Source organism: Tachysurus fulvidraco, chromosome 18, assembly GCF_022655615.1.
Source record: "Tachysurus fulvidraco isolate hzauxx_2018 chromosome 18, HZAU_PFXX_2.0, whole genome shotgun sequence".
NCBI lineage: Eukaryota > Metazoa > Chordata > Actinopteri > Siluriformes > Bagridae > Tachysurus > Tachysurus fulvidraco.
Window position 1 is genome coordinate 18,982,070 of NC_062535.1, and position 27,866 is coordinate 19,009,935.

Below are 27,866 nucleotides of genomic sequence, written 5' to 3' on the forward strand. Positions count from 1 at the left end.
GTCTATAATCAACTGTCTGTCTATCCCTCACAGAACAACCTCCAAGATCCCAAACAGTCTGGCTTTAAAGAAGCTCACTCTACAGAGACAGCCCTTTTGGATGTCTCTGAGAAGCTACATACTGCTAGATCAGCCAAACTGTCATCCATCCTTATCCTCCTTAACCTTTCATCAGCGTTTGATACGGTCAACCACAAGACTCTCTTATCCACCCACAAGAGTCTTGGGATTTGCGGATCAGCTTTGGAATGGTTTGCCTCCTACCTGGAAGGACGCTCATATCAGGTAACATGGAGGGGAGTGACATCTGCTCCACGCAGACTCTCCACTGGTGTCCCACAGGGCTCAGTACTTGGTCCTCTTCTTTTCTCCCTGTATACTCACTCTCTTGGGGAAGTTAGTTCATCACATGGGTTCTCTTACCACTGCTATGCTGATGATACACAACTTATCTTCTCTTTCCCGCCCTCAGATGCCACAGCTTCTGACATCAGCATGGATCTCAGCATGTCTGGCAGGAATTTCATCATGGATGACTGCTCATCAGTTAAAGCTCAATCCTAGCAAAACTGAACTGCTGTTCATCCCAGGTGATTCATCCCCAGGTCATGATCTTGCTATATCCTTGCACAGCAATCTGATATCCCCTTCAGCCACAGCTCGCAACCTTGGGGTAATCATGGACAATCAACTGTCCTTTTCCTCTCATGTTGCTAATGAGACTCGCTCATGTCGGTTTCTTCTCTACAACATTAGAAGGATTCGGCCATTTTTGTCCACACAGACTGCTCAGGTACTTGTTCAGTCTCTTGTCATTTCTAGACTGGATTACTGCAATGCACTGCTGGCAGGTCTACCTATGAACGCAATCCGTCCTCTGCAAATGATCCAAAATGTAGGTGACTGGCTTGTTTTCAACATGCCAAAGTTCTCGCAAACCACCCCGCTGCCGCGATCCTTCCACTGGCTTCGGTAGCTGCATGCATCCAATTCAAAACAGTGATGGTGGCCTACAAAGCTAAAAATTGACCAGCTCCCTCTTACCTCAAAGCCCTCATCATTCCTCGCACTGCACCCCGCAACCTCCGATCTAGAAGCATTGCTCGACTGGTTCCACCATCTCTCAGGGTAAGAGGCAAGTATACTACAAGACTCTTCTCTGTTCTGGCACCAAGGTGGTGGAATGAACTTCCCCTAGAGGTCCGGACAGCTGAGTCACTGGCTATTTTCAAGCGGCGGTTGAAGACCTACTTATTCAGGAAACACTTCAACTAGCACCTTTCCTTATCTTTTGCATTTAAAAAAAAAAAAAAAAAAAACCTTTGACACTTTTTCATTGTAACTTTAAACAAATGTTTTAAACTCATGGTATCTTAAGTATGTAACCTAGTGAACCAGCATAATGTATTCAATGTTAGAGATTTAAGCACTTATGTACGTCGCTCTGGATAAGGGCGTCTGCCAAATGCTGTAAATGTAAATGGATATATCAAAGTTTGTATTTGTGTCTTTTTATTGTGCATGTTCACGTCGCTTGAGTTCAAGTTTCCCAGTAGGAGCAAGATCATTTGAGTAAACAATCTGTGTCATGTTTGCTCTCAAAATGGCAGGGTAAAAAAATGTGGATTCTGGTCTCTGACTGGTTGGCCACCCTTGGTCTACGATAATGGGAGGTCCTCCAGTAGGTGCTTCCATGGCAGGTACTTATTTCCAGGGATTTCAGAACAGTGTAACAGATATTGCGTTATCGGGTAGGCGTGGCCTATTATCTAATTTAACCCTAACTCTAACCCTAACCATGACCATAGTTTTTGGTTGTTTATTTTTTTCTAAAATAAATCTACCTGTATGACTGTTTGTCCTTTGTAGTATGCTTTTTTTTTTGAAAGAATACATTTTTCCAAGACCCCCGGAAACACGCCCACTTTACGTCGTGGTAATGAAACCCCTGGAATTTAGTGAATGCTGTGCTTTTTTCCATGGCATTTTCAGTTGTGCTTCTGCCTCCTTTTGGAAACATTACGCTGAAATAGAGCATGCGGAGCGTAATGAAATCTAGGAGCAGTGATTCACCAAACCTCCCTTATTGCAGTCACACACATTTCTTCTGATTTTATTTTGTAGTAACGAGTAACAAAGATGCTTAGTGGAAATATAGCGGAGTAAAAGTATACATTTTATCTAGGAAATGTAGTGGAGTAAAAGTGAAAGTTGACATAAATTTAAATATCGAAGTAATGTACAGATATGTGACATTTCTACTTAAGTACAGTAATGAAGTATTTGTACTCCGTTGCATTACAACACTGCTTTTAGGTACCCAAAACTTTAAATATTCACAAAAACAGAAAAAAAAAACTATAAAATGTTGAACACCACAGAATTATTCTATTATGGATATACTTACAAATTTGCAGTACAATATGAAACAAAATAGGTGTAATGATGGGTCGTAATGCAGGGGATCCATATGCAAGCTTTATTAACTCACTTGTAAACAACAAGCAAAGATCAACACCGGCAAACACAACAATGTAGAGAAGGCAGAAATCGTAATCGAAGGACAGGCAGTAGGTCAGGGCAGGCGGCAAACAAAATGACAGACAATGAAAACAGAGCAAAGTAACAAACCGGGTAAACACGGGAAAGAGAACACTCAGACTGACAGCTGTAGCCAATCGAGACTTTGCACTGAGGTCCAAGTTCAAGTGCAGCTATATAGGAAGTGGGTGATTGGCAGCAGGTGGTGGTGTAATCAGTCCTGGTGAGAGGATTATGGGAGATGCAGTCCGGAAACTCAATTCAATTCAATTCAATTCAATTCAAGTTTATTTGTATAGATATGAGAGCAACTAGTGACACAATCTCACCTAAGGCTTTACAGAGCTTTACAAGTACAGGACAGGAAAAGTTAGACAAACTTAATTTATCAAACTTATCAACAACATGTTCACTAGACCCCATCCCAACTAAACTACTGAAAGAAGTGTTACATAAAGCTGGTGAGCCTCTTCTTAATATCATTAACTCCTCGTTATCTTTAGGTTATGTCCCGAAGTCTTTTAAGTTGGCAGTTATTAGGCCACTCATCAAAAAACCTAACTTAGACCCAAATGAACTATCAAATTACAGGCCTGTCTCACACCTTCCGTTTATGTCTAAAATACTTGAAAAGGTTGTGTCTGTCCAACTGAGCTCCTTCTTACAGGAGAGCAACATCCTTGAAGAGTTTCAGTCAGGTTTCAGGCCCCATCATAGCACAGAAACTGCACTTGTTAAAGTTACAAATGACTTGTTCTTAGCTTCGGACCAAGACTGTATGTCCTTATTAGTTCTACTTGACCTTAGTGCTGCAGTCGACACTATAGACCACAACATTCTTCTAGATCGCTTACAGAATTACACAGGTATTCATGGATAGGCTTTAAGTTGGTTTAGATCCTACCTGTCAGACTGTGACCATTTTGTAGAATTAAATGGTGAATCCTCCAGTCTATTACCAGTTATTTATGGGGTCCCTCAAGGATCAGTTCTAGGACCTCTGCTTTTCTCGATATACATGCTTCCATTAGGGAACATTATTAGAAGACATGGGATTAGTTTCCATTGTTATGCTAACGACACACAGTTATATATCTCATCAAAACCAGATGAAATAGCCACAGTGTCAAAATTAACTCAATGCCTTAGAGAGATAAAAGACTGGATGAGCTGCAATTTTCTGTTGTTAAACTCTGATAAGACAGAAATACTACTTATAGGTCCAAAAACCAGTACACAGAAACTCTCACAACCTAACTTCCATTTAGAGGGATGTACTATTACTAATAGCTCGACAGTGAAAGACTTGGGTGTTATATTAGACAGCAAATTGTCTTTTAAAAATCATATCGCCCATACTACCAAAACAGCCTTCTTCCACCTTAGAAATATTGCCAAGCTGAGAAACATCCTGTCTGTATCTGATGCTGAGAAGCTAGTTCATGCATTCATGACCTCTAGACTGGACTATTAATAAATAGGTTACAGTTAGTCCAAAATGCAGCTGCCAGAGTTCTCAATAGGACAAGAAAGTATGACCATATAGCCCCAATTTTATCATCTCTGCACTGGCTACCTGTTAAGTTTAGGATTGATTACAAACAAACTGCTGATACTTACGTACAAGGCTCTTAATGGTTTAGCTCCCATGTATCTAACTTGTCTTCTAACATGTTACAATCCTTCACGCTCTCTGAGATCACAAAACTCAGGTCTTCTGGTAGTTCCCAGAATATCTAAGTCTACTAAAGGTGGTAGAGCATTTTCTTGTCTAGCTCCAAAACATTGGAATAGTCTTCCTGATAGCGTTCGGGGCTCAGACACACTTTCCCAGTTTAAATGTAGATTAAAAACTCATCTCTTTAGTCAGGCATACACATAATACATCCTATAGTATCATGCACTAGTACATCAGACCTGCACATTTTTATGAACAGCAGATATGTTAATCCCTCTCCACTGCTTCTCTCTTTGTACCCATTCCCGGGGCATCCAGACATTGTACCAGCTCCCAACGTCCTCTGTTTGACGAAGCCTTTGGATGTCCACTGAGCCGAGGCCGACTCTAAGAATCCTGAGACATCTCCAGTTAGTCTCTGAAGTCCATGATCCTTACACCAATACAACATTTATCTGACTGTATATTACAATCACACCCCCAGTGTCACCCATATGAGGATGGGTCCCCCTTGAGTCCAGTTCCTCTCAAGGTTTCTTCCTTTACCAATTTAAGGAGTTTTTCCTTGACACTGCTGCCTGAGTCACCTCAGACTTGCTCATAGGGGGATAAATACATACACATTGTGAACTATTTATATCTAATAATAATCTAGAATTTTTTATTGTCAATTCTTTTACTTTTATTATTCGTTATTTCCTTTATCATTAATTATGTTTACCTTCTGCCCTATGTTTATGTTCTGTAAAGCTGCTTTGAGACAATGTCTATTGTAAAACGCACTATACAAATAAACTTGAATTGAATTGAAAGTATAGTGCTTTTTACAATGGTCTTCGTCTCAAAGCAGCTTTACAGAACATAAACATAGAACAGAAGTTAAACATAAGGAGAAAAAATAATTAATATAGTAAAGAATTAAGATGTATATAGTTCACAGTGTGTATGTATGTATGTATGTATTTATCCCAAATGAGCAAGTCTGAGGTGACTCAGGCAGCAGTGGCAAGGAAAATCTCCCTTAAATTGGTAAGGAAGAAACCTTGAGAGGAACCGGACTCAAAGGGGAACCCATCCTCATATGGGTGGAACTGGGGGTGAGATTACAAATATACAGTCAAACAAGTTTTGAATTGGTGTACACCCCCCTGCAAGCGGCTCCCGAAGTGAGGATGTGTGCGACTCTGGGGTCTTCCACGAGGTCGAGGGGCCGGTCTGTGCGGATGGTCTTGGTGGAACTCGGCGGTGCGTGACGGGTCGAAGACGTCTCTCGCCCTTACCCAGGAGCCTTACTCTGGGCCGTACCCCTCCCAGTCGACCAGATATTCGAGATGACCTCTCCGGCGTCTGGAGTCAAGTAGGGTGCAGACCTCGTAAGCTTCCTCGCCGTCGACCAGCAGGGGCGGCGGACCTGATGGATCAGTAGCCCCCTCCCGGTCCCCTCTCGGACCGCCAGCGGGTTTCAGCAGCGAGGCATGGAAAGTGGCAGAGATGCGGTAGGTCGGAGGCAACGCCAAGCGGTACGACACAGAGTTTATCCGTTTGGTGATTTTAAACGGGCCCACATACCTAGGGCTGAGCTTCTTGCAGGGTAGGTGGAGACAGATGTCTTGGGTTGAGAGCCAGACCCACTGAGCGGGATGGTAATCAGGGTGCGTTCTGCGGTGTTTGTCGGCTTGGCTTTTTTGTCTCCTGATAGCTCACTGTAGCTGGTGGTGCACTACGTTACAGGTCTCCTGGTAGACTGCTGGTAGATCAGAGGGCTCCCCAGACCATGGGAACAAGGGTGGCTGATATCCGAGTATGCACTGAATATTGGTGATGGCAGTGGCCGGTTTGATGAGTGAGTTGAGCGTCTTCAGCCCACATGAGATACCTGCTCCAATCAGCTTGGTTGTTTTGGCAGTAGGAGCAGAGAAAGCGGGTGAGCTCTTGACTCATACGTTCCATTAGCCCGTTGGCCTGTGGGTGGTATCTGGAGGTGAGACTGATGTTCACATTCAGCTGCTTGAAGAAGGAGGACCACACCCGTGATGTGAATTGTGGCTCTCTGTCGGAGACAATGTCTTCGGGTAAGCTGTAGAAATGAAACACGTAGTTGCAGAGGGTTTCAGCTGTTTCGAATGCCGTGGGAAGTTTCTGGAGTGGTATTAGACGGCAAGCTTTTGAGAAACGGTCCATCACGGTGAGGACTACGTTGCAGCCATTGGATTTAGGGAGGTCGGTGATGAAGTCAACGGCTATGTGGGACCAGGGCCGTTGTGGGATAGGTAAGGGCTGCAGCAGGCTGGCTGGAGACATTAGCTTGGAAGATCTCACTAATAATGTCCCACAGAATAGGAGCGACGACCTGGGTTTCAGGGATGATGGTCTCTGCAATAGAGTCCTTGTACGGCTCCTTGTACAGATGAGAGAGTGTGTCAGCTTTAGTGTTTTTGAATCCTGGTTTGTAAGTGACCGTAAACTGGAAACGGGTGAAGAACATGGCCCATTGTGCTTGGCGAGAGTTCATTCGTTTGGCGGAACTTAAAGATTCTAGATTTTTGTGCTCAATGAGAACTGTAATCGGGTGTTCAGCACCCTCTAGCCAGTGCTGCCACTCCTTGAACACTGTCTTCATGGCCAATAATTCGCGGTTCCCCACATCGTAGTTGCGCTCCATGGGTGATCTACACTAAACATCTTATCAGCCGGACCAAGACGCTGAGAAAGGACTGCCCCGATTCCAGTATAGGAGGCGTCAACTTCGACAATAAACGGCCGGGTAGGATCAAGGTGATGGAGAATGGGAGTCCTGGTGAAACTCTCCTTCAGCAGCTGGAAGGCCCTAATGGTAACCCAGGAACAATGTTGAGGTTTTATTAAACTCACACTTCTCGGCCTTAACATAAATCCGGTATTGGATCAAACATTTCAGCATGGCCCTCACGTGTTGAATGTGTTCTTCTATCATCTTGGAGTAAACGAGAATGTCGTCAACGTAGACGATAACCAAGCGGTCCAGCATGTCACGGAAAACATCGTTGATAAATGACTGGAAAACAGACAGACTGTTAGACAGGCCGAACGGCATGACCAAATATTCGTATTGTCTAGACTGGGTAGAAAAGGCGGTTTTCCATTCATCTCCCTCTCTTATGAGGATGAGGTTATAAGCGCTGCGCAGATCCAGCTCCGTGAAGTACTCGGCTTTGGAAAGTTGTTCAAGGGCCAAAGACACAACGGGGAGAAGGTAGCGAAACGGTGATCTTGTTCAAAGTGCGTTAGTCAATGCATGGTCGAAGCCCTCCATCCTTTTTCTTCACAACGAAGATCCCAGACGATGCTGGAGACACAGAATGTTGGATGAACCCCTTCTTTAACTCCTCCTCAATATACTTATTCATAGCCTTGGATTCAGGTTGTTAATCCAAGGGGTTGATGTGGTGTAAGCTCGGTGGCTTTGACCTTGCTGAAGGCTTTTGCGAGGTCATGATTTTCAACCAGGGGGCCAGGAAAAACAGGAGTGGTAATCGCTGAGTTCATTTGGAGGCATGTTTTAGAGGGCTGGTAGTGTTGAGAGCTAGCTTCATCCCAGTTGTGATTTGTGGCTCTCTCCATGAGATGACCGGATTGTGCAGTTTCAGCCATGGCAGTCCCAAGATGAGAGGATGATGAGGATTGTGCAGTTTCAGCCATGGCAGTCCCAAGATGAGAGGATGACGAGGAGAGGCTACGATGTGGAACCGGATAAGCTCGCTGTGTCGCGCTCCCACTTGTAATTCGACGTCCTCGGTGCTGAATCTTATGCGCCCTTTTCCGAGAGGTCGGCCATCTATCGCTTCCACCTCCAAGGGGGGAATACATTCGGCCAGCGGAATTGCGTTCCATTTAACAAACTCCTCCAAAATGAAATTGTCCGCATCGCCAATGTCTTCTCTGCACCTTTAGCTGTACGTCAAATTGAGTGCAGTTCTGAGAATGAGAGGAGAAGACGTTCAAGCTCACCAAAGTGTTTCGCTTGTTGGGTGGTCCGGTGGCCCACTCTAAAGCCTTTCTGGTAAGGAGCATGCACACCAAGGCTATTCGGCTGGCGTCGGTGGGGAAGAGAGAGGGTTATTGCGTGACAAAAAGCGAGTACTGCATCAAGAAGCCCTTGCAATTCTCCGGATCTCCGTTGAACTTGCCTGGGAAGGCGAACCGTGGGGTAGCGGCCAAGGAGATCGCGTAGGAGGTTGCAGGTGACGACACCGGCGGCGTTGGGTTCGGCACCACAGAGATGCTTTGCCACACCCGTTGCAAAGCCTCTCTGTGGTGCCGAACCCAACGCCCTCCGGTCGAGGCAGGTGCAAATTCAATACAAATAAACCATTCAATACCATTCAATACAAATCAACACTTCACTTATAAAAGTTCAGTTTCTAGATTGGCGAAAAAAAGTCCCGTATTTCAGAAATACACAATTGTCTATGTACCTATGAGTTGTTTTGATACAACAGTTCAGCCCTACCATCGTGTTGTATCTCACGATCTGGTAATGAAATAATCCATTTGTGAAGAAAAGTCCAAAATTGACTCACTCTGTCAGCCAGCTATTTCTTCTGTTTCTCAATATGAAAATTAAATTCTTCAGCACTTCAACAGTTCTCAAGACTCAGTGAAAGGCTTGCGATCTTGTTCCATGCATGATTCTAAGTCCAGGCCACAACTTGTTCGCGAAACAACAAAACCTCAATACAACTCAAATTTCAAATTGGGCTACAGAATAATAAATCAACAAAAATATAGATATTTTCTATATTAAGTTAAATAAGATTTTCTTCGTTAAGAATAAAATCTTGCTGAATATCGTCCAGTGCTGACTCATTGATCTTTCTTTGCTCACGTCATCATGCTGATTATGTTAATTTCACCTAATTGAACTCGTCCTAACAACCTAATTTGCAGTCATGTGAAAAGATTAGAACAACCCATTAAATACCCAGTTCTTCATTGGAAAATGTCAACATGTCAATTTCTGATCTAGTTTTAAGTTATTTTATGTTAATGAAATGATGTAATTTTATGTAAACAAAAAAAATCAGTTTGTTTAAACTTATTAAACAAAAGAAACCAACAGAAATGAGTATTTGATCTGAGGAAAAAGTTTGTACACCCTGTGCCCTAATTGCTAGTATTTCCCCCTTTGGCTGAATTAACCTTAATGAGATGATTCTTTAGCCAGAAAGTTTCCCCCAGTCCTCAATGCACAACTCTTTCAGCTGTGTGTTTGAGGGGTTTCTTACATCCACAGTCAGTTTTAAATCACCACACAGGATATCTATATGATTTAGATCAATCAATCAATCAATCAATCAAATTTTATTTATAGAGCACCTTACAACTGCCAAAAGGAGCACAAGGTGCTTTCCAGTAAAACAACAATAAAAACAAAATAAATAGAATCAATTCAAGATATGGGCTTTGACTTGGTCACTCCAAAATTATCCATTGTTTACATTTCAGCGAGTCCTTGGTGGATTTACTAGAATGTTTTTGTCATGTTTCAAGGTCCAATTTTGCTTCAGCTTAACATTTTTCACAGATGGTCTCAAATGTTCCTCAAGCACCTTCTGATACAATTTGGAATTCATAGTACATTATATGATAGTGATCTGACCAGGTCCTGCTGCAGCACAGCATCTCTAAACCAGAACACTTCATCCTCCGTTTCACAGTTGGTATGAGGATTTTTTGCTAAATTGCTGTATTTGGTTTACACTAAACATCCCCTCTGTTATGGTGTGTAATAATTCAGTTTAAGACTCGTTTACAGCACATTATTCCAGAAGTCTTGGCCTTTCTCTCTGTTCTTTCCTCCTGATTTTCTTAGACAGTAAAGGTTTCCTCCTTCAGACCTACAATGATATTTAAAATGGTTCAGTCTCTTACTGATTGTAGATTCATGCACTTTGACATCAACTGTTGCACGATCTTGCTGTAGGTCCTTTTGATGATATTTTAAGGTTTTTGGAGACTTCCTTTAGTCAGCTTGCTTGGTTTTATTTGTTTAGTTTTATTACTTGAAATTTTCAATACTGTTAAAATTAAGCTTCGCGTTAGTTCTGGCAGGCCACACCGTCAAGCGTGCATTAGCTGATAATCAGCAGTCCACGATGCTCACCAATCCGGTTACAACATCCATATTACCCGACCATTTAAATTCCCATTCATTGATCCGCTTTCTAGCGCGTCGCTGCTGCTGCAACTTAAACTTCCTCCTCCAACCCTGACTCCACCATGCCAGAACCCGTATTCGTTGTACCAGTTTACGTCTTATATCTCCACTTATTTATTTATTTGTCCATTTATTCATTTATTTTCAGCAAAAAAAACCTCAAAAAAACCTCTATGTATGCATGATCATTGGTTCTTTTATCGTGGGGTGTCTATTCTATTTTCTAGCTGCTGCTGTACCCGCTCGGTCCATGCATGCGCACTGATGGGCGCACGGATACCTGCCTCGAACAGAACCATACCGCCAACATTAACTGTATGCTATCATCTAATCTACTCTCATTTGACAAGTGGTCCTGACAGAAATCAAGTTATATATATATATATATATATATATATATATATATATATATATATATATATATATATATATATATATGCGTGTGTGTGTATATATAAATGGCAATATGTTTTACTATTAAAAAACAGGCTTTGATGGGGTCCTGATTCTGTTCACATGACTGTATATATTAAATATACAGTCATGTATATAAATGTATATATAGTGAACTTACTAATTGTTTTTTCCTCAGGATTTTAGTATTTATTTATTTTTTAGCCTATATATGCTGCCATGAATGTTTCGGCCTGTCTGTAATGTGTGTATTCTGTCTGTAATGTGTGTATTCTTTATGTAATGTGTGTATTCTGTCTGTAATGTGTGTATTCTGTCTGTAATGTGTGTATCCTGTCAGTAATGTGTGTATTCTGTCTGTAATGTGTGTATTCTGTCTGTAATGTGTGTATTCTGTCCATAATGTGTGTATTCTGTGACATGTTCATCATTAGAAGGTGCTGTGATGTTGATGGTTAAAAGAAAATGAAAACATGGTAATGGGTCTACAGTTACTTCCTGTCAGTTGTTAAAGCACAGGGCAGAGCAGCAGGTTTAAAATAACATGGTAGATATTCTACATACCCTGAGATGAGGAAGTGATGGGGGTTTTGTGGGTAGTATAAGTTGGTAACTTATCTGAAATAAAAAAGACACAGATTTAATGATGTGAGAGAAATGTGAAGAAGTAGTCAGGTAAAAAAGTTTATACCTGTTACTGAATGTGTCGTGTCCCCATGGGTTGGAGTGAAGTGTGTGGTGTGTGAGACAGAACTGATGGTGGGATCAACTGGAAGAAAGGAAACAGACCATTTATCACTCTGAGTTTACACCCTTATTAAATCAGGTCTATTGTACAGAACATCACAAAAGTCTCCACAAGAGGAAATGAAGACTTTTAATACATTTAAGTTCATTTACAAAACATTGCCATTTCACACAGATTCATCTCTCTACCATAATGAACGTGTGACATTTACACATCAGGCTTTCTTAAAGGGTGAGTGTGTTTGAGTGTTTGTGTGTACAGTATGTGTGTGTGAGTGTGTGAGTGAGTGTGTGTGTGTGAGAGAGAGTGTAAAAGTGAGTGTGAATAAATGTGAGTGAGTGTGTGATGAAGTGACGAAGTGACGTGACCCATATTCAGAATACGTTCTCTGCATTTAACCCATCCAAAGTGCACACACAGCAGTGAACACACACACACCGTGAACACACCATTATGCCACGACTTCCCCAATGTATGTGTGTATGTGAGAGAGAGAGAGTGTGAGAGTGAGTGTGTGTGTTTGTGTATGTGTGCATGAGTGCATAAGTGTGTGTGTGTGTGTGTGTGTGTGTGTGTGTGTGTGTGTGTGTGTGTGTGTGTGTGTGTGTGTGTGTGTGTGTGTGAGAGATAGAGTGAGAGTGAGTGTGTGTGAATGAATCTGTATGTGTGTGTGTGTGTGTGTGTGTGTGTGAGAGAGAGAGCGAGAGAGAGAGAGAGTGAGAGAGAGAGAGAGAGAGAGAGAGAGAGAGAGAGAGAGAGAGAGGGTGTGTGTATGTGTTTGTATTTATAAAGTGCATACGTACATGCAGATGTGTGAGTGTGTGTGTTTGTGTGTGTGTGTTTATATAGTGTATTAGTACACGACACGCACATATGTGAGAGTGTATCTGTGTGTGAAAGTGTGTGTGTTCAGAGGGGTTGAGGGGTGTTCAGAGAATGTGCAGAACATCTTCAAAATTTCCCTGAGCAACGCCATTGTTCCTACATGCCTCAAGATTACCACCATTGTCCCCGTTCCAAAGAAGTCTACAGTGTCCTGCCTCAATGACTATCGTCCCGTCACACTCACACCCATACTCATGAAGACCCAGTTACCACCCTCACTAGACCCCCTACAGTTCGCGTATCGTCCAAACCGCTCCACAGACGATGCCATTACCACAGCCCATCATTTAGGCCTCACCCACCGGAACAATAAAGACACTTATGTACGTATGCTGTTTATAGACTTTACTTCAGCATTCAACACAGTCATCCCTCAGCACCTGATTGGGAAGTTGAGCCTGTTAGAACTGAACACCTCCCTTTGCAACTGGATCCTAGACTTTCTGACTGGGAGACCTCAGTCAGTCCAGATCAGGAACATCATCTCCAGCACCACCACACTGAACACTGGAGCTCCTCAGGGCTGCATGCTCAGTCCGCTGCTGTTCAGTCTGCTGACTCATGACTGTGCAGCAATGCACAGATCGAATCATATCATCAAGTTCGCCAATGACACGACCATGGTGGGTCTCATCACTAAGAACGACGAGTCAGCATACAGAGAGGAGGTGCAACAGCTAACTGTCTGGTGTCGAGCCAACAACCTTTCTCTGAATGTTGATAAAACTAAAGAGATGGTTGTGGACTTCAGGAGAGCACAGAGCGACCACTCTCCGCTGAACATCGACGAATCATCCATAGAGATCGTCAAGAGCACCAAATATCTTGGTGTTCATCTAGCCGGAGAACTTCACCTGGTCACTCAACACCAGCGCCATCACCAAGAAAGCCCAGCAGCGTCTCTACTTCCTACGAAGGCAGAGAAAGGCACATCTCCCTCCCCTCATCCTGACCATGTTCTACAGAGGGACCATTGAGAGCACCCTGAGCAGCTGCATTACTGTCTGGTTTGGGAACTGTACGATCTCGGATCGCAAAACCCTACAGCGGATAGTGAGGACAGCTGAGAAGATCATTGGGGTCTCTCTTCCCTCTATCATGGACACTTACACCACACGCTGCATCCGCAAAGCCAGCATTGTGGATAACCCCACACACCCCTTACACACACTCTTCACCCTCCTGCCGTCTGGAAAAAGGTACCGAAGCATTCGGGCCCTCACGACCAGACTGTGTAACAGTTTCTTCCCACAAGCCATCAGACTTCTCAATAACTGAACTGTACTATACTGAGCACAACATACACACACATCATCTGTATGGACTGCACAGACCCTCACAAAACACACACAACATATAATCTATATATTATCCAAAGGACCTGCTGCTAAGAAACTGTGTTCATTCTAATGTTGCTGCACAAAATATTGTGTGAACATTCAGTATTTACATTCAGTATTTACACCGGTCGGTCGGCGCTGTTACTGTTTATTGTCTTTTGTGTATTGCATTTTTTATACTTTTTATATTACATATATTTTATATCTTGTAACTTTTTGTCCTGCACTGTCTTGTCTGTCTTGTTTGTCTTGTCCTGCACTGTTTGCACCAGGTTGCACAGTTGCACTTTATGTGACTAAGACTTACTTACTAAGTCCTTAGTCCTATAGCTCTGTGTGTGTTTTATAGCACCCTGATCCTGGTGCAACGTTGTCTCATGTCACTGTGTACTGTAACAGCTATATAGGGTTGAAATGACAATAAAAGCTTCTTGACGTGACTTGACATGTGTGTCGGTGTGTGTGTGAATTAGTGTGAGAGTGAATGTGTGTGTGTTTGTGCTTTAGTGTGTGTGTGTGTGTGTGTGTGTGTGTGTGTGAGAGAGAGAGTGTGTGAGTGAGTAAAAGACAATTGAATTAATAATCTTTTTGAACAAAAAGTTTTAGTTTCTTGTCTGTACGGACATTTTTGTGTCTGTGTGCGTGTGTGTGCGGGTGTTTTTGTGTATATAGTGCATTAGTACATGCATGTGTGAGAGCGTGTATGTGTGTGTGAAAGTGTGTTTTTAGCACATTCAGGTGTGTGTGTGTGTGTGTATGTGTATGTGTGTGAGAGAGAGAGTAAGTGTGTGTTTGTGTTCTTGAGTGTGTGTGTGTGTGTGTGTGTGTGTATGTGAGAGAGAATGTGTGTGAGTGTGAGTTACTGTAGTGTGTGTGTGTGTATGTGTTTGTGTGTATAAAGTGCAGTAGCACATTCAGATGTGTGTGTTTGTGTGTGTGTGTATGTGATCGAGAGAGTGTATGTGTGTGTCAGTATGTGAGAGAGTGTGAATTAGTGTGTGTCTCTGTGTCTGTGTGTGAGTAAAAGACTTTTGAATAAATAATTCTTTTGAACTAAAAGTGTTAGTTTCCTCTCTGTATGGAGATTTGTGTGTGTGTGTGTGTGTGTGTGTGTGTGTGTGTAAGAGAGAGTGAATAAATCTGTGTGTGTGTGTGTGTGTGTGTGTGTGTGTGTGTGTGTGTGTGTGTGTGTGTGCGCGTGCGTGTGAGTGTTAGTTTCCTCTCTGTATGGAGATGTTTGGGACACACTGCACATAATCTGCCTCAATAACAATATTTAATAATCAGTGAAATAATGTGTGAGATTTATTTATTCTCTGTGTAACACTCACCTGTTTTAACCTGCAGGACAATCTTTGTATAAATATCAGACAATTTCCGCTCTATCGCACACCAGTAAGTGTTTCCATCCTCAGGTATCAGATCAGTGATGTTGACGGTGAAGACTCGGGCTGTTTTGTCATCATACAAAGAAAATCTGGGGTCTTTAGCAGGAGATCCAGATTCAACAGGAATGTCAGTACTCCCTGAATAGGGACATTTACCTCTGCAGAGATACTTATTGTAATCTTCATATCCAGATTTATAGGGACATTTAATCTGAACTGATCTTCCTCTGTATCCAGTTACTGTAGTTACAGCATCAGTACCAGCTGGAGAATAATATACAGTGGAATGAAATATGATCCAGGAAGATGGTGCATCAGTGTAAGAGAAGAGGAAGGTACACAAGAGATACGTGTGTGTTAGAATATCATATACACGTATTATTACACGTATAATACATGTGTTATAAACACCAAACTCTCATCTTAATAATCTAAATCAAACATGTCAGACATCTGATATCTGCTTTACTTGATAAAGATATTAAATCCACATTTTGTGTTGATTAACAGGAAGAAGAGAGATGAGGTTGCAGGTCGACCGCTCTGATAAAACATCAGCCCTGATCTTTAAACATGTGACATGTAGTTAAGGTCTAGTGTTAGAACAACTCTTCAGTTTTACACTGTAAATAAACAGAGATCATGTTCACTTGTGTCGTGGTCATGTGGTCACTTAAACATGCACTTTTCTTCATGCACTAAGTGAAGTGAAGCTCCTCTGTGTGCTTTTGAAGCAAAACACAAAGTCTCAGCAGCCCTGAACTTCACTACATTAAACACAGGAGCCCATGAATACAAGGTCTGTGCTAAATGTCCAATTCTTTAATGTTACACTTACAATGAAGATTAATGTGAAGTGCTTTTACATACCTGGAATCAGGAAGAAGGTGAAGATGAGGAGGATCTTCATTCTAAATCCAGACTCAGAAACTTCGGAAAATAATAAATAATAAAATATAAGTTACACGACACTTCAGCACTGTCCTTGTCTCTGTGACTGAGCGTCTTTTTGTGTGGCGTGATTAGAAAGTAACATCATGTCCACTTCCACCTTTGAGCTGCTACCAGAAAATCACTCAGGAAGTCTGTGTGAAGTGTTGTGTGTCGTTGTTACAACAGCTGCTGTCAATGTAACAGAAACAAAAGAACAGAAAACATGTTTCTGATACTAAACTAATGACCAGTGGAGTTGTGTACTGCAATGTAACTGTGATGTCACGTCTTTGTTTTTCCTCTCAGTCTATAGAGAGTTTGACTATATAATAGTTTGTAAAATGTACCAGTCTGAAACTAGATGTGCTCCAGTGATTAAAGCAAAGCCTTGACTTTCAATAATCAATGCATCCTTGTTGAAGATTAAAGCCCATAATGGCTTGTGATGGTCATAAAGTGAAGACCTTGACATTATGTGAACCGATGGAACAGACATTAATGTTTTTGTTTGTATTCTGAGATCTTTTGCAATGCAATGACATCACCATGTGGATCAAAACTCTGCTGAAATAGCATCACAAATCTTGTTCTTTGTAGTGCAGTCGAGGCCTTCTGTCACTTCTATCAGACTAAGAGTGAAGCTCTTGTGAGCTGTATGTCAAACAATTTACATCGTTAATTAGCATATTAGTAGATGTACTAACTAGGGGTGGCACAGTACATGAAAAAACACCCGAACCGTTCGGTTCGCTTGTCTCGGTTCGGTTCGTGTGTGCGTTGCACTTTTCGACACATGCGCAATGTAGCACTGTGCTCAGTTTTGCCTCAGACAGTTTCGTGCGATCATACAGTACATATAGACAGTAAAAGTTGATTAAGGAGTGCTGCAGAAATGGCAAGTGGAGGAGATAATGAAGGCTGCCTGGAGTTGGTGGATGCGCCGCGTCGTTCAAATCCGGCGTGTGGGAACATTTTGGATTTCATGTTACTTATGATGACAACGGAAATAAAACAGTAGATAGAACTGTGAGTGTGTGCAAGCATATATTCATGTTTTACTTTTATATATATTTATCTTCTTCTTCTACTGCTTATCCGGGGCCGGGTCGCGGGGGCAGCAGTCTAAGCAGGGATGCCCAGACTTCCCTCTCCCCAGACACTTCCTCCAGCTCTTCCGGGGGAATACCGAGGCGTTCCCAGGCCAGCCGAGAGACATAGTCCCTCCAGCGTGTCCTAGGTCTTCCCCAGGGCCTCCTCCCGGTTGGACATGCCCGGAACACCTCCCCAGGGAGGCGTCCAGGAGGCATCCGAAACAGATGCCCAAGCCACCTCAGCTGATGTGGAGGAGCGGTGGCTCTACTCTGAGCTCCTCCCGAGTGACCGAGCTCCTCACCCTATCTCTAAGGGAGCGCCCAGCCACCCTGCGGAGGAAACTCATTTCGGCCGCCTGTATCCGGGATCTCATCCTTTCGGTCATGACCCAAAGCTCATGACCATAGGTGAGGGTTGGAACGTAGATCGACCGGTAAATAGAGAGCTTTGCCTTGTGGCTCAGCTCTTTCTTCACCACAACAGATCGGTATATCGACCGCATCACTGCAGAAGATACACCAATCCGCCTGTCGATCTCCCGCTCCATCCTTTCCTCACTCGTAAACGATACCCCAAGATACTTAAACTCATCCACTTGAGGCAGGAGCTCTCCACCAACCTGAAGGGGGCAAGCCACCCTTTTCCGACTGAGAACCATGGCCTCGGACTTGGAGGTGCTGATTCTCATCCCCGCCGCTTCACACTCGGCTGCAAACCGTCCCAGTGCACGCTGAAGGTCCTGGTTTGAGGAAGCCAACAGGACAACATCATCTGCAAAAAGCAGAGACGAAATCCTGTGGTCCCCAAACCGGACCCCCTCCGGCCCCATACTGCGCCTAGAAATCCTGTCCATATAAGTAATGAACAGGATCAGTGACAAAGGGCAGCACTGCCGGAGTCCAACATGCACCGGGAATAAGTCTGACTTACTGCCGGCAATGCAAACCAAACTCCTGCTCTGGTCATATAGGGACCGGACAGCCCTTAACAGAGGGCCCCGGACCCCATACTCCCAGAGCACCCCTCACAGGTCGCCATGAGGGACACAGTCGAAAGCTTTCTCCAAATCCACAAAACACATGTGAACTGGTTGGGCAAACTCTCATGAACCCTCCAGCAACCTGGCGAGGGTATAGAGATGGTCCAGTGTTCCACGACCGGGACGAAACCCGCATTGTTCCTCCTGAATCCGAGGTTCGACTATCGGCCCAATTCTCCTCTCCAGTACCCTGGCATAGACTTTTCCGGGGAGGCTGAGGAGTGTGATCCCCCTATAGTTGGAACACATCCTCCGGTCCCCCTTCTTAAACAGAGGGACCACCACCCCAGTCTGCCAGTCTAGAGGCACTGTCCCCAACCTCCATGCGATGTTCCAGAGGCGTGTCAACCAAGACAGCCCCACAACATCCAGAGACTTGAGGTACTCAGGGTGGATCTCATCTACCCCAGTGCCTTGCCACTGAGGAGCTTCTCAACTACCTCAGTGACCTCAGCTTGGGGAATCGACGAGTCCACAACTGAGCCCCCGCCCTCTGCTTCCTCAGTGGAAGACATGTCGGTGGGGTTGAGGAGATCCTCGAAGTATTCCTTCCACCGTCCGAGGATGTCCCCAGTCGAAGTCAGCAGATTCCCACTCCAAACAGTGTGAGCAGGGCACTGCATCCCCCTCCTGAGGCGCCGGAGGGTTTGCCAGAATTTCTTCGAGGCCAACCGGTAGTCCTTCTCCATGGCCTCACCGAACTCCTCCCAGACCCGAGTTTTTGCCTCCGTAACAACCCGGGCTGAAGCTCGCTTGGCCTTTCGGTACCTATCAGCTGCCTCCGGAGTCCCCCGAGCCAACCAGGCTTGATAGGACTCCTTCTTCAGCTTGACGGCATCCCTTACTTCCGGGGTTCCACCACCGGGTTCGGGGATTGCCACCACGACAGGCACCGGAGACCTTACGGCCACAGCTCCGAGCGGCCGTGTCGACAATGGTGGTGGAGAACATGGTCCACTCGGACTCAATGTCTTCAACCTCCCTCGGGATCTGATTGAAGCTCTGCCGGAGGTGGGAGTTGAAGATCTCTCTGACCGGAGACTCTGTCAAACGTTCCCAGCAGACCCTCACAGTGCGTTTTTGTCTGCCAAGTCTGTCCAACTTCCTCCCCCGCCATCGGATCCAACTCACCACCAGGTGGTGATCAGTTTACAGCTCCGCCCCTCTCTTTACCCGAGTGTCCAAGACATACGGCCGGAGGTCAGATGAAACAACCACAAAGTCGATCATCGACTTCCGACCGGCCATTCCTCCCAATCACGCCCCTCCAGGTCTCACTGTCACTGCCCACGTGAGCGTTGAAGTCCCCCAGTAGAACGACGGAGTCCCCGGTTGGAGCACTTTCCAGCACCCCTTCCAGACACGCCAAGAAGGTCGGGTACTCTACACTGCCATTTGGCCCATAAGCACAAATGACCATGAGAGACCTATCCCCGACCCGAAGGCGCAGGGAAATGACCCTCTCGTTCACCGGGGTGAACTTCAACACATGGTTGCTGAGCTGGGGGGCTATGAGCAAGCCCACACCAGCCCGCCGCCTCTCACCATGGGCAACTCCACAGTAGTGGTAAATATATATTTATGTTTCAAATATTTTGACTTGTTTAAAAGACATCTTGTAAGAGTTCCTCTCTTTTTCTTTTTTTTTCTTTTAGCTACACTAAAAGTTGGCAGTTTGATAAATGCAAGTTAATTTCAGTCTTTGTGTGTTAAAAAGGCACAAGTTCCTGTAGAGATAACAACACATTCTCCTTTTTTTTTGCCAAATAATAGAAAAGCATGTCATCATTAATGTCTTCTCTCTTGCTGTATCAAAATCTCACCTACTGTAGCTTATACTCAGAAATGGTCCCAATAATGTGCTTAAAATTCATGTCAAATTCAGTTAGTGCATGATTACATTACAAAAATGTTAATACTATATCCTAAATTGTGGATAATTAAGCTACTAATCAAATATATAAGCTATATATCAAATGCTGAAGGAAATTTCTGGAGTGTTGAAGATTAAAAGAAAAAATAACAAGAAGAACCGTACAGAACCGAAAACCATGATACGAACCGAACTGTGGGTTTTGTGAACCATGCCACCCCTAGTACTAACCACCACTCAACATACTCATACACTACATGGGTAACGTGTCACTTCCTGTATAGTTCCCTGACACATGTAATGAAACACTTCCAGAAAACCTCCCTACTGCTCAATACGTATATACTTAATATAATATCATAATACCTAAAGAAATTTTTAAAATGCATGCTTCACAATATGAACAGTTTTATAAATAATTGTCAGTAGTGTGTGTGTGTGTGTGTGAGTGAATGAGAGTGTGTGTGCCCTGCGATGGGTTGGCACTCCGTCCAGGGTGTATACTGCCTTGATGTCCGATGATGCCTGAGATCAGAGGAAGTTCGAATAAGCGGTAGAAAATGAATGAATGAATGAATGAATGAACGGACATTAAAAACCCTCCATCCATTTTTGTCCCTCTTGTCCTACACAGGGTGATGATGAACCTGCAGCTTATCCCCAGGCACAAGGCAGGAGACACTCTGGATGGAGTAGCAACAAATTGCAGGATGCAATCACACACCCACAGCAGTTATCCTGGGGGAGCGAACCGGAGTTCCCAGAAGAAACCCCAGTAAAGTGATAAGATACCCCAGTAAAGTGATAAGATAAGCAAGATGCAAGATAAGTCTCTCATGTCCAAATGCTGAGCAAAAGCTAAAGTGTCAAGTGAGAGTAAAGTGTTGCTGTTGTTTTGGTATTAGTCACTTCTTCTGAAATAGAGCAAATACTCAGACAAGGTAAGAGAGAAAACAAAATCTTTTTCTTTACTCACATTAAAATATAAATATTCAGCTTCATGACTGAATGATATCCTCTATTATAAAGACATTTCCGTCTTCTTTATGCTATAACTGTGGGTTCACATTGACAGCTACATTCAGAGCATGTATATTAAAACGCTGCTTTTATTTACTGACTTAAAACCGAGAAAGGAAACTGCTTAGCTTGTGATGCTAACATGCCCAGCACATCCTGTGTGAAATTATGCTAGCTGGTTCAAGTCATGCATCTTTGCTGACATTTACTTCATTAACTGGTGATGTTTTTGTATTGTGTACTTGTGTATTTAATACCACAGCTGAATTACTGCTGAAAAAAAAGTGGATCACAACACAATGGTTCTCTAAAAGACTATAAAAACTAGAACAATTCTTAAATGTTTTTAAAGAGAGCAGGGTGTGTTAGCATGAGATTAAACACAGTTCATGTTCTGTGTACAGAGTAGTCTTAACACCTCAGTCTATATGTGTGAACACATGAACTCTGTACTTCATCAACACCCAGTAGGACAATGTGTCAAACTGTTTAACTGTAAAACAAGAGCTGAAACACGCTCAGATTATAATATGGATAAAATAATATGTTTTCCTGTGCTCCTTTACATTAACTGGAACAGAAATATTCAGTGTTGAATTACATTATTTCATGTATTATTTTTTCCCCATGTTAATGTAGATCATACTGTACTGTTCTATTTACTGTTACTGTTTTGCTATCAAGCGTTAATATAAATAAACAGCAAGCCAAACTCTGTTCAAGAGCCAGGAAATGAGCGCCTTGCTCCTTTAATGATAGCTTGTAGTTACAGGCAAACTCACAGGTCAATGAACCGAGTAAAACTGCAAATAAATGAAAGAAATAAACTTATTAAAATGCAAAATAGCATTATACTCAACAGTGTAGCGAACAGAATCTACACAACAGATATCTCAAATTAAATGAGTTGCCAATGCAGCACGCCAGCACAAATCAGCAACAGCAAACATCTCTGATCATAAAGTGATTAATGTAAACATACTCTTTAATATTATGTGCAATAGAGAAAACATTCAAGATAAACTCACAACCGGTGCTTCTGTAGCATTTTGAAGAAGGATCAATGCGGATGCAACACAAACATACACCCAGCGTACACTACACCATGCTCGTTGCTACCTGGTTACCCAACATGTCGCACTCGCAGAGACACGTCAAAATAAAAGTCCTCCTATTCATATTACAGACAAGCGGCAGGCAAAGGTGAATAGAACACGAAAAGCACATTGAACATCAAACAACCACAAAAGAAAAAAAATATATATAAATTCAAATATCCATCACAAATTACACACAGCCTCTAACAGAGGCAGAACACTTGGCATTATTAATGCCACTGTAACAGTTCCATCCTTGTTTCTGCTTAGTCATCTTTGGCTAGCATTAAGACCACTTCAGAAATAGGCCTTAAGAATATTTTCATGTTACTATTTTCGGATGTCTTGACTTCTACCTTGCGAACCTTTCCATCACTGCTCGGGAAGACAGATGTGATTAAGCCTAAAGGCCAGTCATTCCTTGGCAACTGAGTTTGCTTCAACAGCACAACATCTCCAACTCGCATGTTCCTGTGAGCCTCATGCCACTTGCGTCGAGGTAGGAGTGTACTAATGTATTCTTTTCGCCATCGGCTCCAGAACTCGTTAGCTAGCGCTTGGACTCGTTTCCATTGGCATTTCAACAGGTCTTTTCCAGTGTAATTCTCATTTGGGGAAAATACTCCTGGTTTCTGAGTTAAAAGCATTGCCGGAGTGAGCACGCATGGAGCATTAGGATCCGATGAAACAGGAACCAGAGGTCTAGCATTTATGATTGCTGATACTTCTGCCAACAAGGTACAAAGTATCTCATGAGTCAAGTGAGTATGTTTTTCCTGCAATAGCATACCATCTAGAATTCTACGGGTTATGCCGATCATGCTCCTCCCATATGAAAGGCATGTGGAGGATTGAATTCCCACGTACAGCCACTCTCATGAAGATATTTCAGAAGACTGGTCTCATCCTCTTTTGTTGGCTGCATGCCTAGTTCTTGGCTAGCTCCAATATAGTTGGTTCCTCAGTCTGATCTGAGCTGTTTATCTGGTCCTCTGACTGCAAAAAACCTTCGCAAAGCATTGATGCAACTGGCAGAGGTCATAGATTCTATGACTTCAATGTGGACTGCTCGTATGCTCATACATGTAAAGAGTATTGCCCACCTTTTGTTCTCTGCCACACCACCCCTGGTGCGTCGAGTGACCACTGTCCATGGACCGAAAACGTCTAACCCTACGTACGTGAATGGAGGAGACATACTAAGCCGCTCAGGTGGGAGGTCCACCATCTTTTGGACTTCCAACTTTCCTCTGAGTCTGCGGCATGTCACACAAAAGTGAAGGGTGGGGTTTATCAACCTTTTTGCTCCTACAATCCACAAGCCAGCCGATCTAATTGCTCCTTCTGTGAATTGTCGTCCTTGATGGTGCACTTTGGAGTGGTAGTAACTCACAAGCAGTTTGGTGATGTGGCTTTGTTTAGAGAGGATGACTGGATTCTTTACTTCGGCCTCAAAAGAAGCATGCCTCAAACGTCCTCCAACCCTCAAAAGACCATCATTGATGTAGGGATGTCGAGATTCCGCAGCACACTTAAATGTGGAACTGGTTCGTTCCTCTGCATTGCAGCATACTCTTCTGGATACGCATCTTTCTGGACATGTAAAAGTATTAGTCTTTTTGCTGCTATCTGCTCTTCGGGTGTACGTACTTTGTTGCACTGATGCCATCCCTTGCATGTATGAGCTGTGCTGATGGAACTGGACGTGTAAGAACGCACTTGATGAATAAGGAAGGAAACAGCTTTTACATATAGTGCTGCTGAGCTTTGAAACGACTACAGATCTTGTTGCTAGATCAGCTGGATTCTGGTCTGTGGGTACATAATTCCACTGATCTGGCGAGGTTGACTGACGTATTCGCTGAACACGGTTGTGCACATAAACAAAGAAGCGTCTGGACTCGTTGCAGATATAGCCCAAAACTACCTTGCTATCACAATAGAATCTCACAGCATTCGGCTTGTGGTCCAGCTCGTCGAGAATGTGTTCAGCCATCTCTACAGCCAGCACTGCACCGCATAACTCCAGGCGATGGACAGTTGGCTCAGAACGTGGTGACAGCTTGGCCTTGCTCATTACAAAACCCACTTTGACCTTGTCTTCATCAGTCAGAGCTCGAAGGTAAGCCACTGCCCATATGGCCCAGTTCGAGGCATCTGAAAAGATACACAACTCTGTGTATGAAATGTTAGAAAGTGAATGGTGTAGGTATGTACGTTTAATGTGAAGGTTACTTAGCTTTTGAAGTGAGGTTTTCCATTCTTCCCACTTTTTTCTTTTATCTTCAGGAAGGCTGGTGTCTCAGTCATGCACGTCTTTAGCCAGTTCACGTACCAATGCTCTTCCCTGAATAGTCACTGGTGCCACCAGCCCTAAAGGATCGAAAAGGCTCTTCACCATGGAGAGCACCCCTCGACGAGTGTAGAGCTGATCATTGGCTGTGGCTTTGAAAGTGAATGTATCTGTTTTTATGTCCCAATACAGACCCAGGCTTCTTTGTTTCCTACACTACGAAACATCACATCTGTGGGTGCATTTAAGTCCCAGTTAAAAACATATCTATTTAACAAGCATTTTGGATAATGCAATTATATGTATTATGTGTTGTATATATGTAAGTGTCTGAATGTACTGTATTTGTGAAATGTAAAGCGACCTTGAGCTATGTAAAGGCGCTATATAAATAAAACCTCTTCTTCTTCTTCGTGTGGGCCAGCATTCACTATCAAAACTGAGATCTTGGAGACCAGAGCACCAGATCTTCAGGTGGGAATGCTTGCATGACCTCAACCTTGTTTGAGGATATCTTATGGAGCTTGAGATTGGATTTAGAAAGCGATTCTTGTGTGCACTTGAGCAGGTTGATTGCTTCGATTTCTGTGGGAAAAGACATGAGTCCGTCGTCCACGTAAAAATGTCTATTGACGAAGTGTGAAGTGTCAGTTCCGTACTCTTGTTCACCTTGCTGTGCAGCTAACCTCAGGCCATATATGGCCACTGCCGGTGAAGGGCTGTTCCCAAAAACATGCACTCTCATTCGGTATTCTACCACTTCCTTGCTCAAGTCATTGTCTCTGTACCAGAAAAATCTTAAATAGTTCCTGTTCTCTTCCTTCACCAGGAAACCATAGAACATTTGTTGGATATCTGCCATGATCACAACAAGATATTTACTAAATCTCAGAAGCACACCTAGTAGAGAATTGTTCAGGTCAGGGCCAGAGAGGAGCACACTGTTCAGAGAAATACCTTGGTGGTGAGCGCTGGAATCAAATACAACCCGTATCGGTCCCGGTTTTTGCGGATGGTATACTCCGAAGATGGGTAAGTACCAACATTCTTCATCTTTATGGACAGGTGGTGCCCTTTCTGCATGATGGTTCTGGAAGAGTTTTTCCATGAAGGTAGAAAACTGTTCCTTCGTCACAGGATTTCTTTCCAATGTCCATCGCAAAGAGCTGAGGCGAGACAATGCTTGGTCACGGTTATTTGGGAGTAATGGACGGGGTGACCTGAATGGCAAAGGAGCAATCCAGTTTTTCTCTTTGTCTTGGTGAAACTCTGTTTGCATAATCTCCATGAAGTTTTCATCCTCAAAGTACATGGCTGGTTTATCATCGTTTTTGGTTCTCTCAAACACATTGAGTCCAAGTTTTTCCTCAGCTTGCACGTGATGAGTTACATGACTGAATGAATGAAGAAAACCAACAGACTTGTTCTCCCCGCTATAACACAATTTCTCTTTTACTTTGACGTGGCTCTGGCATGGAGTAAGAAGAGAGGGGCATCCATTTTCCAAGATGTTAGTTTTAAAAACATTCACTGTTGGCATATGGGCTTTGTCGATGCAAACATCACCTATAATCACCCAGCCTAAGTCCAGCCGTTGTGCAAAGGGTGCTTTTTGAGGTCCATTGATTTGTTGTCTCACTTTGTGTACATGGATCATGTCTCTTCCTAGCAATATCAGGATCTGAGCATTGGGGTCCAGCTTTGGGATGAACTGTGCCACAGATTTCAAGTGAGGATGAGCGAGAGCCACCTCTGGTGTGGGAATTTCAGTTCTGCTACTCATTATCTCGTTACATTCAATCAGTGGTGGGAGATCAAGACATGTCTTACCGTCCAGTGTCTCTATTTGGAAGCCTACTGCTTTTCTTCCAGACATTTCTGTGGAGCCAGCACATGTTCTTAGCAAATAAGGAAATGGGTTACCTTGGATATCAAAAAGCTGAAAGAACTCTCCCTTAGCCAACAAGCGGTTGCTCTGGTCATCAATTATGACATACATCAGGATTGCTTGTTCCCGTTGCTCATGAGGAAATACACGCACCAGAAATTTTCGCACAGGATCGCATTTGAGCATTTTCTCCACAAACTTCTGTACACCTTGAAGTTACCTCTGTTGTAACTTTGTCCTGTTGTGTTGTATGCAGTTCTTGTTTTGCAGGTGTGGAGAAAGGCAGAGCTAGATCAGGATGCATGGCAGTACAATGTTTATCAGAATCGCAGTCTACACATTTTAAGCTCACAAGACAGTCTCTGGCCATATGACTTGGAGAGCAACACCCGAAACATCTTCTGTGTTCTTTTAGAAGATTCCTGCGCTCAGTCCACATCATTTTTCTAAAGGCTCTACATTTTGACAGAGGATGTGGTTTGTTATGGAGAGGGCAGCTCTTTGTCAGGTCTCCCTTACTTGTCTCCTTCACATTTGTAGAATCTTCTCCAGGTTCTGTGTATACATCTGTTTTATGCACTGAAACAGGGACTCTGCTATCACCATGTCTATACAGGGGTCTTTCATTTTTAATGACAGTATGGGCTTGAAACTAGGGTCATTCCTAGCTTTAGCTTCACTACAAATGAAATGGGGAAAGAATGAGAATGGGGGAAAACTGATCCGGTTTTCATCTTTGAATCGTGAACCTGCAAATAACCACGTTTCTTGTAGATTTGCTGGCAACTTCTCTACAATAGGATTAATACCACGAGGGGTATCAAGATAAGCCAGTCCAGGTAAATATGCATCTCCTTTAGCGACAAGTATTTATGTGAGCAAATCTGCAAGCTCCCTGAGTTTCACAGTATCTTTTGGAGATAAACGTGGAACGTTGTCCAATCGCTTAAATAAGGCACTTTCAATTACCTCTGGAGTAGCGTAACATTCTTGAAGTCTCATCCAAGACATCTGAAGAGCAGCTTGAGGATCTGTAACATAAATGGCTCGTATTCTTTTTACATGCTCTGATGATTCCTTTCCTAGCCATTTGATTAACAAATCTAACTTTTCATTGGCTGAGAGCTGTAAATCTTGTGTAACATTAACAAATGAAGACTCCCAAGCCCTAAAGGATTGTTATCAAACTTGGTAAGCCCTGTTGCAACTAGTTTTCTACGTGCTAAGAATCTTGCAATGTCCAACATAGGCGTTGCTTGGCTTTGAGAGGAATGCTGCACATCTGAATGGACCGTACACTCTTGTGGATCACGATTTTGGCCTGGAGATACTTTAGATGCTGCATTTGGAATGGATTGAGGTAGAGCGTATTGATAATATGGACGTCTTGTGTTCTGCAGACGTTCACCATCACTTATTCGACTCCATTCTTGAACTGCAT

At 43.3% G+C, this 27,866-nt stretch overlaps 2 protein-coding genes across 4 annotated transcripts in view; one reads left to right on the top strand and one right to left on the bottom strand.

Moving 5' to 3' along the window:
- The window catches only part of LOC113646534 (CMRF35-like molecule 3), a 254,033-nt gene extending 237,835 nt beyond the window's left edge, over positions 1-16,198 (bottom strand). The window contains exons 1-3 of one of the 2 annotated variants that reach the window (XM_047803591.1): positions 15,682-15,771; positions 15,134-15,454; positions 11,521-11,598 (exon numbers count right to left, since the gene is read on the bottom strand). In XM_047803591.1, the coding sequence (XP_047659547.1) occupies positions 11,521-11,598; positions 15,134-15,454; positions 15,682-15,745 (463 nt within the window). In that variant the 5' untranslated portion in view covers positions 15,746-15,771. Of the gene's footprint in view, positions 1-11,520; positions 11,599-15,133; positions 15,455-15,681; positions 15,772-16,060 lie in introns of those variants that run through there. The other variant, XM_047803592.1, reaches the window with a different exon arrangement.
- Positions 1-27,866, top strand: part of LOC113661138 (CMRF35-like molecule 8) — a 256,058-nt gene that overhangs the window by 185,992 nt on the left and 42,200 nt on the right. The window lies entirely within an intron of this gene.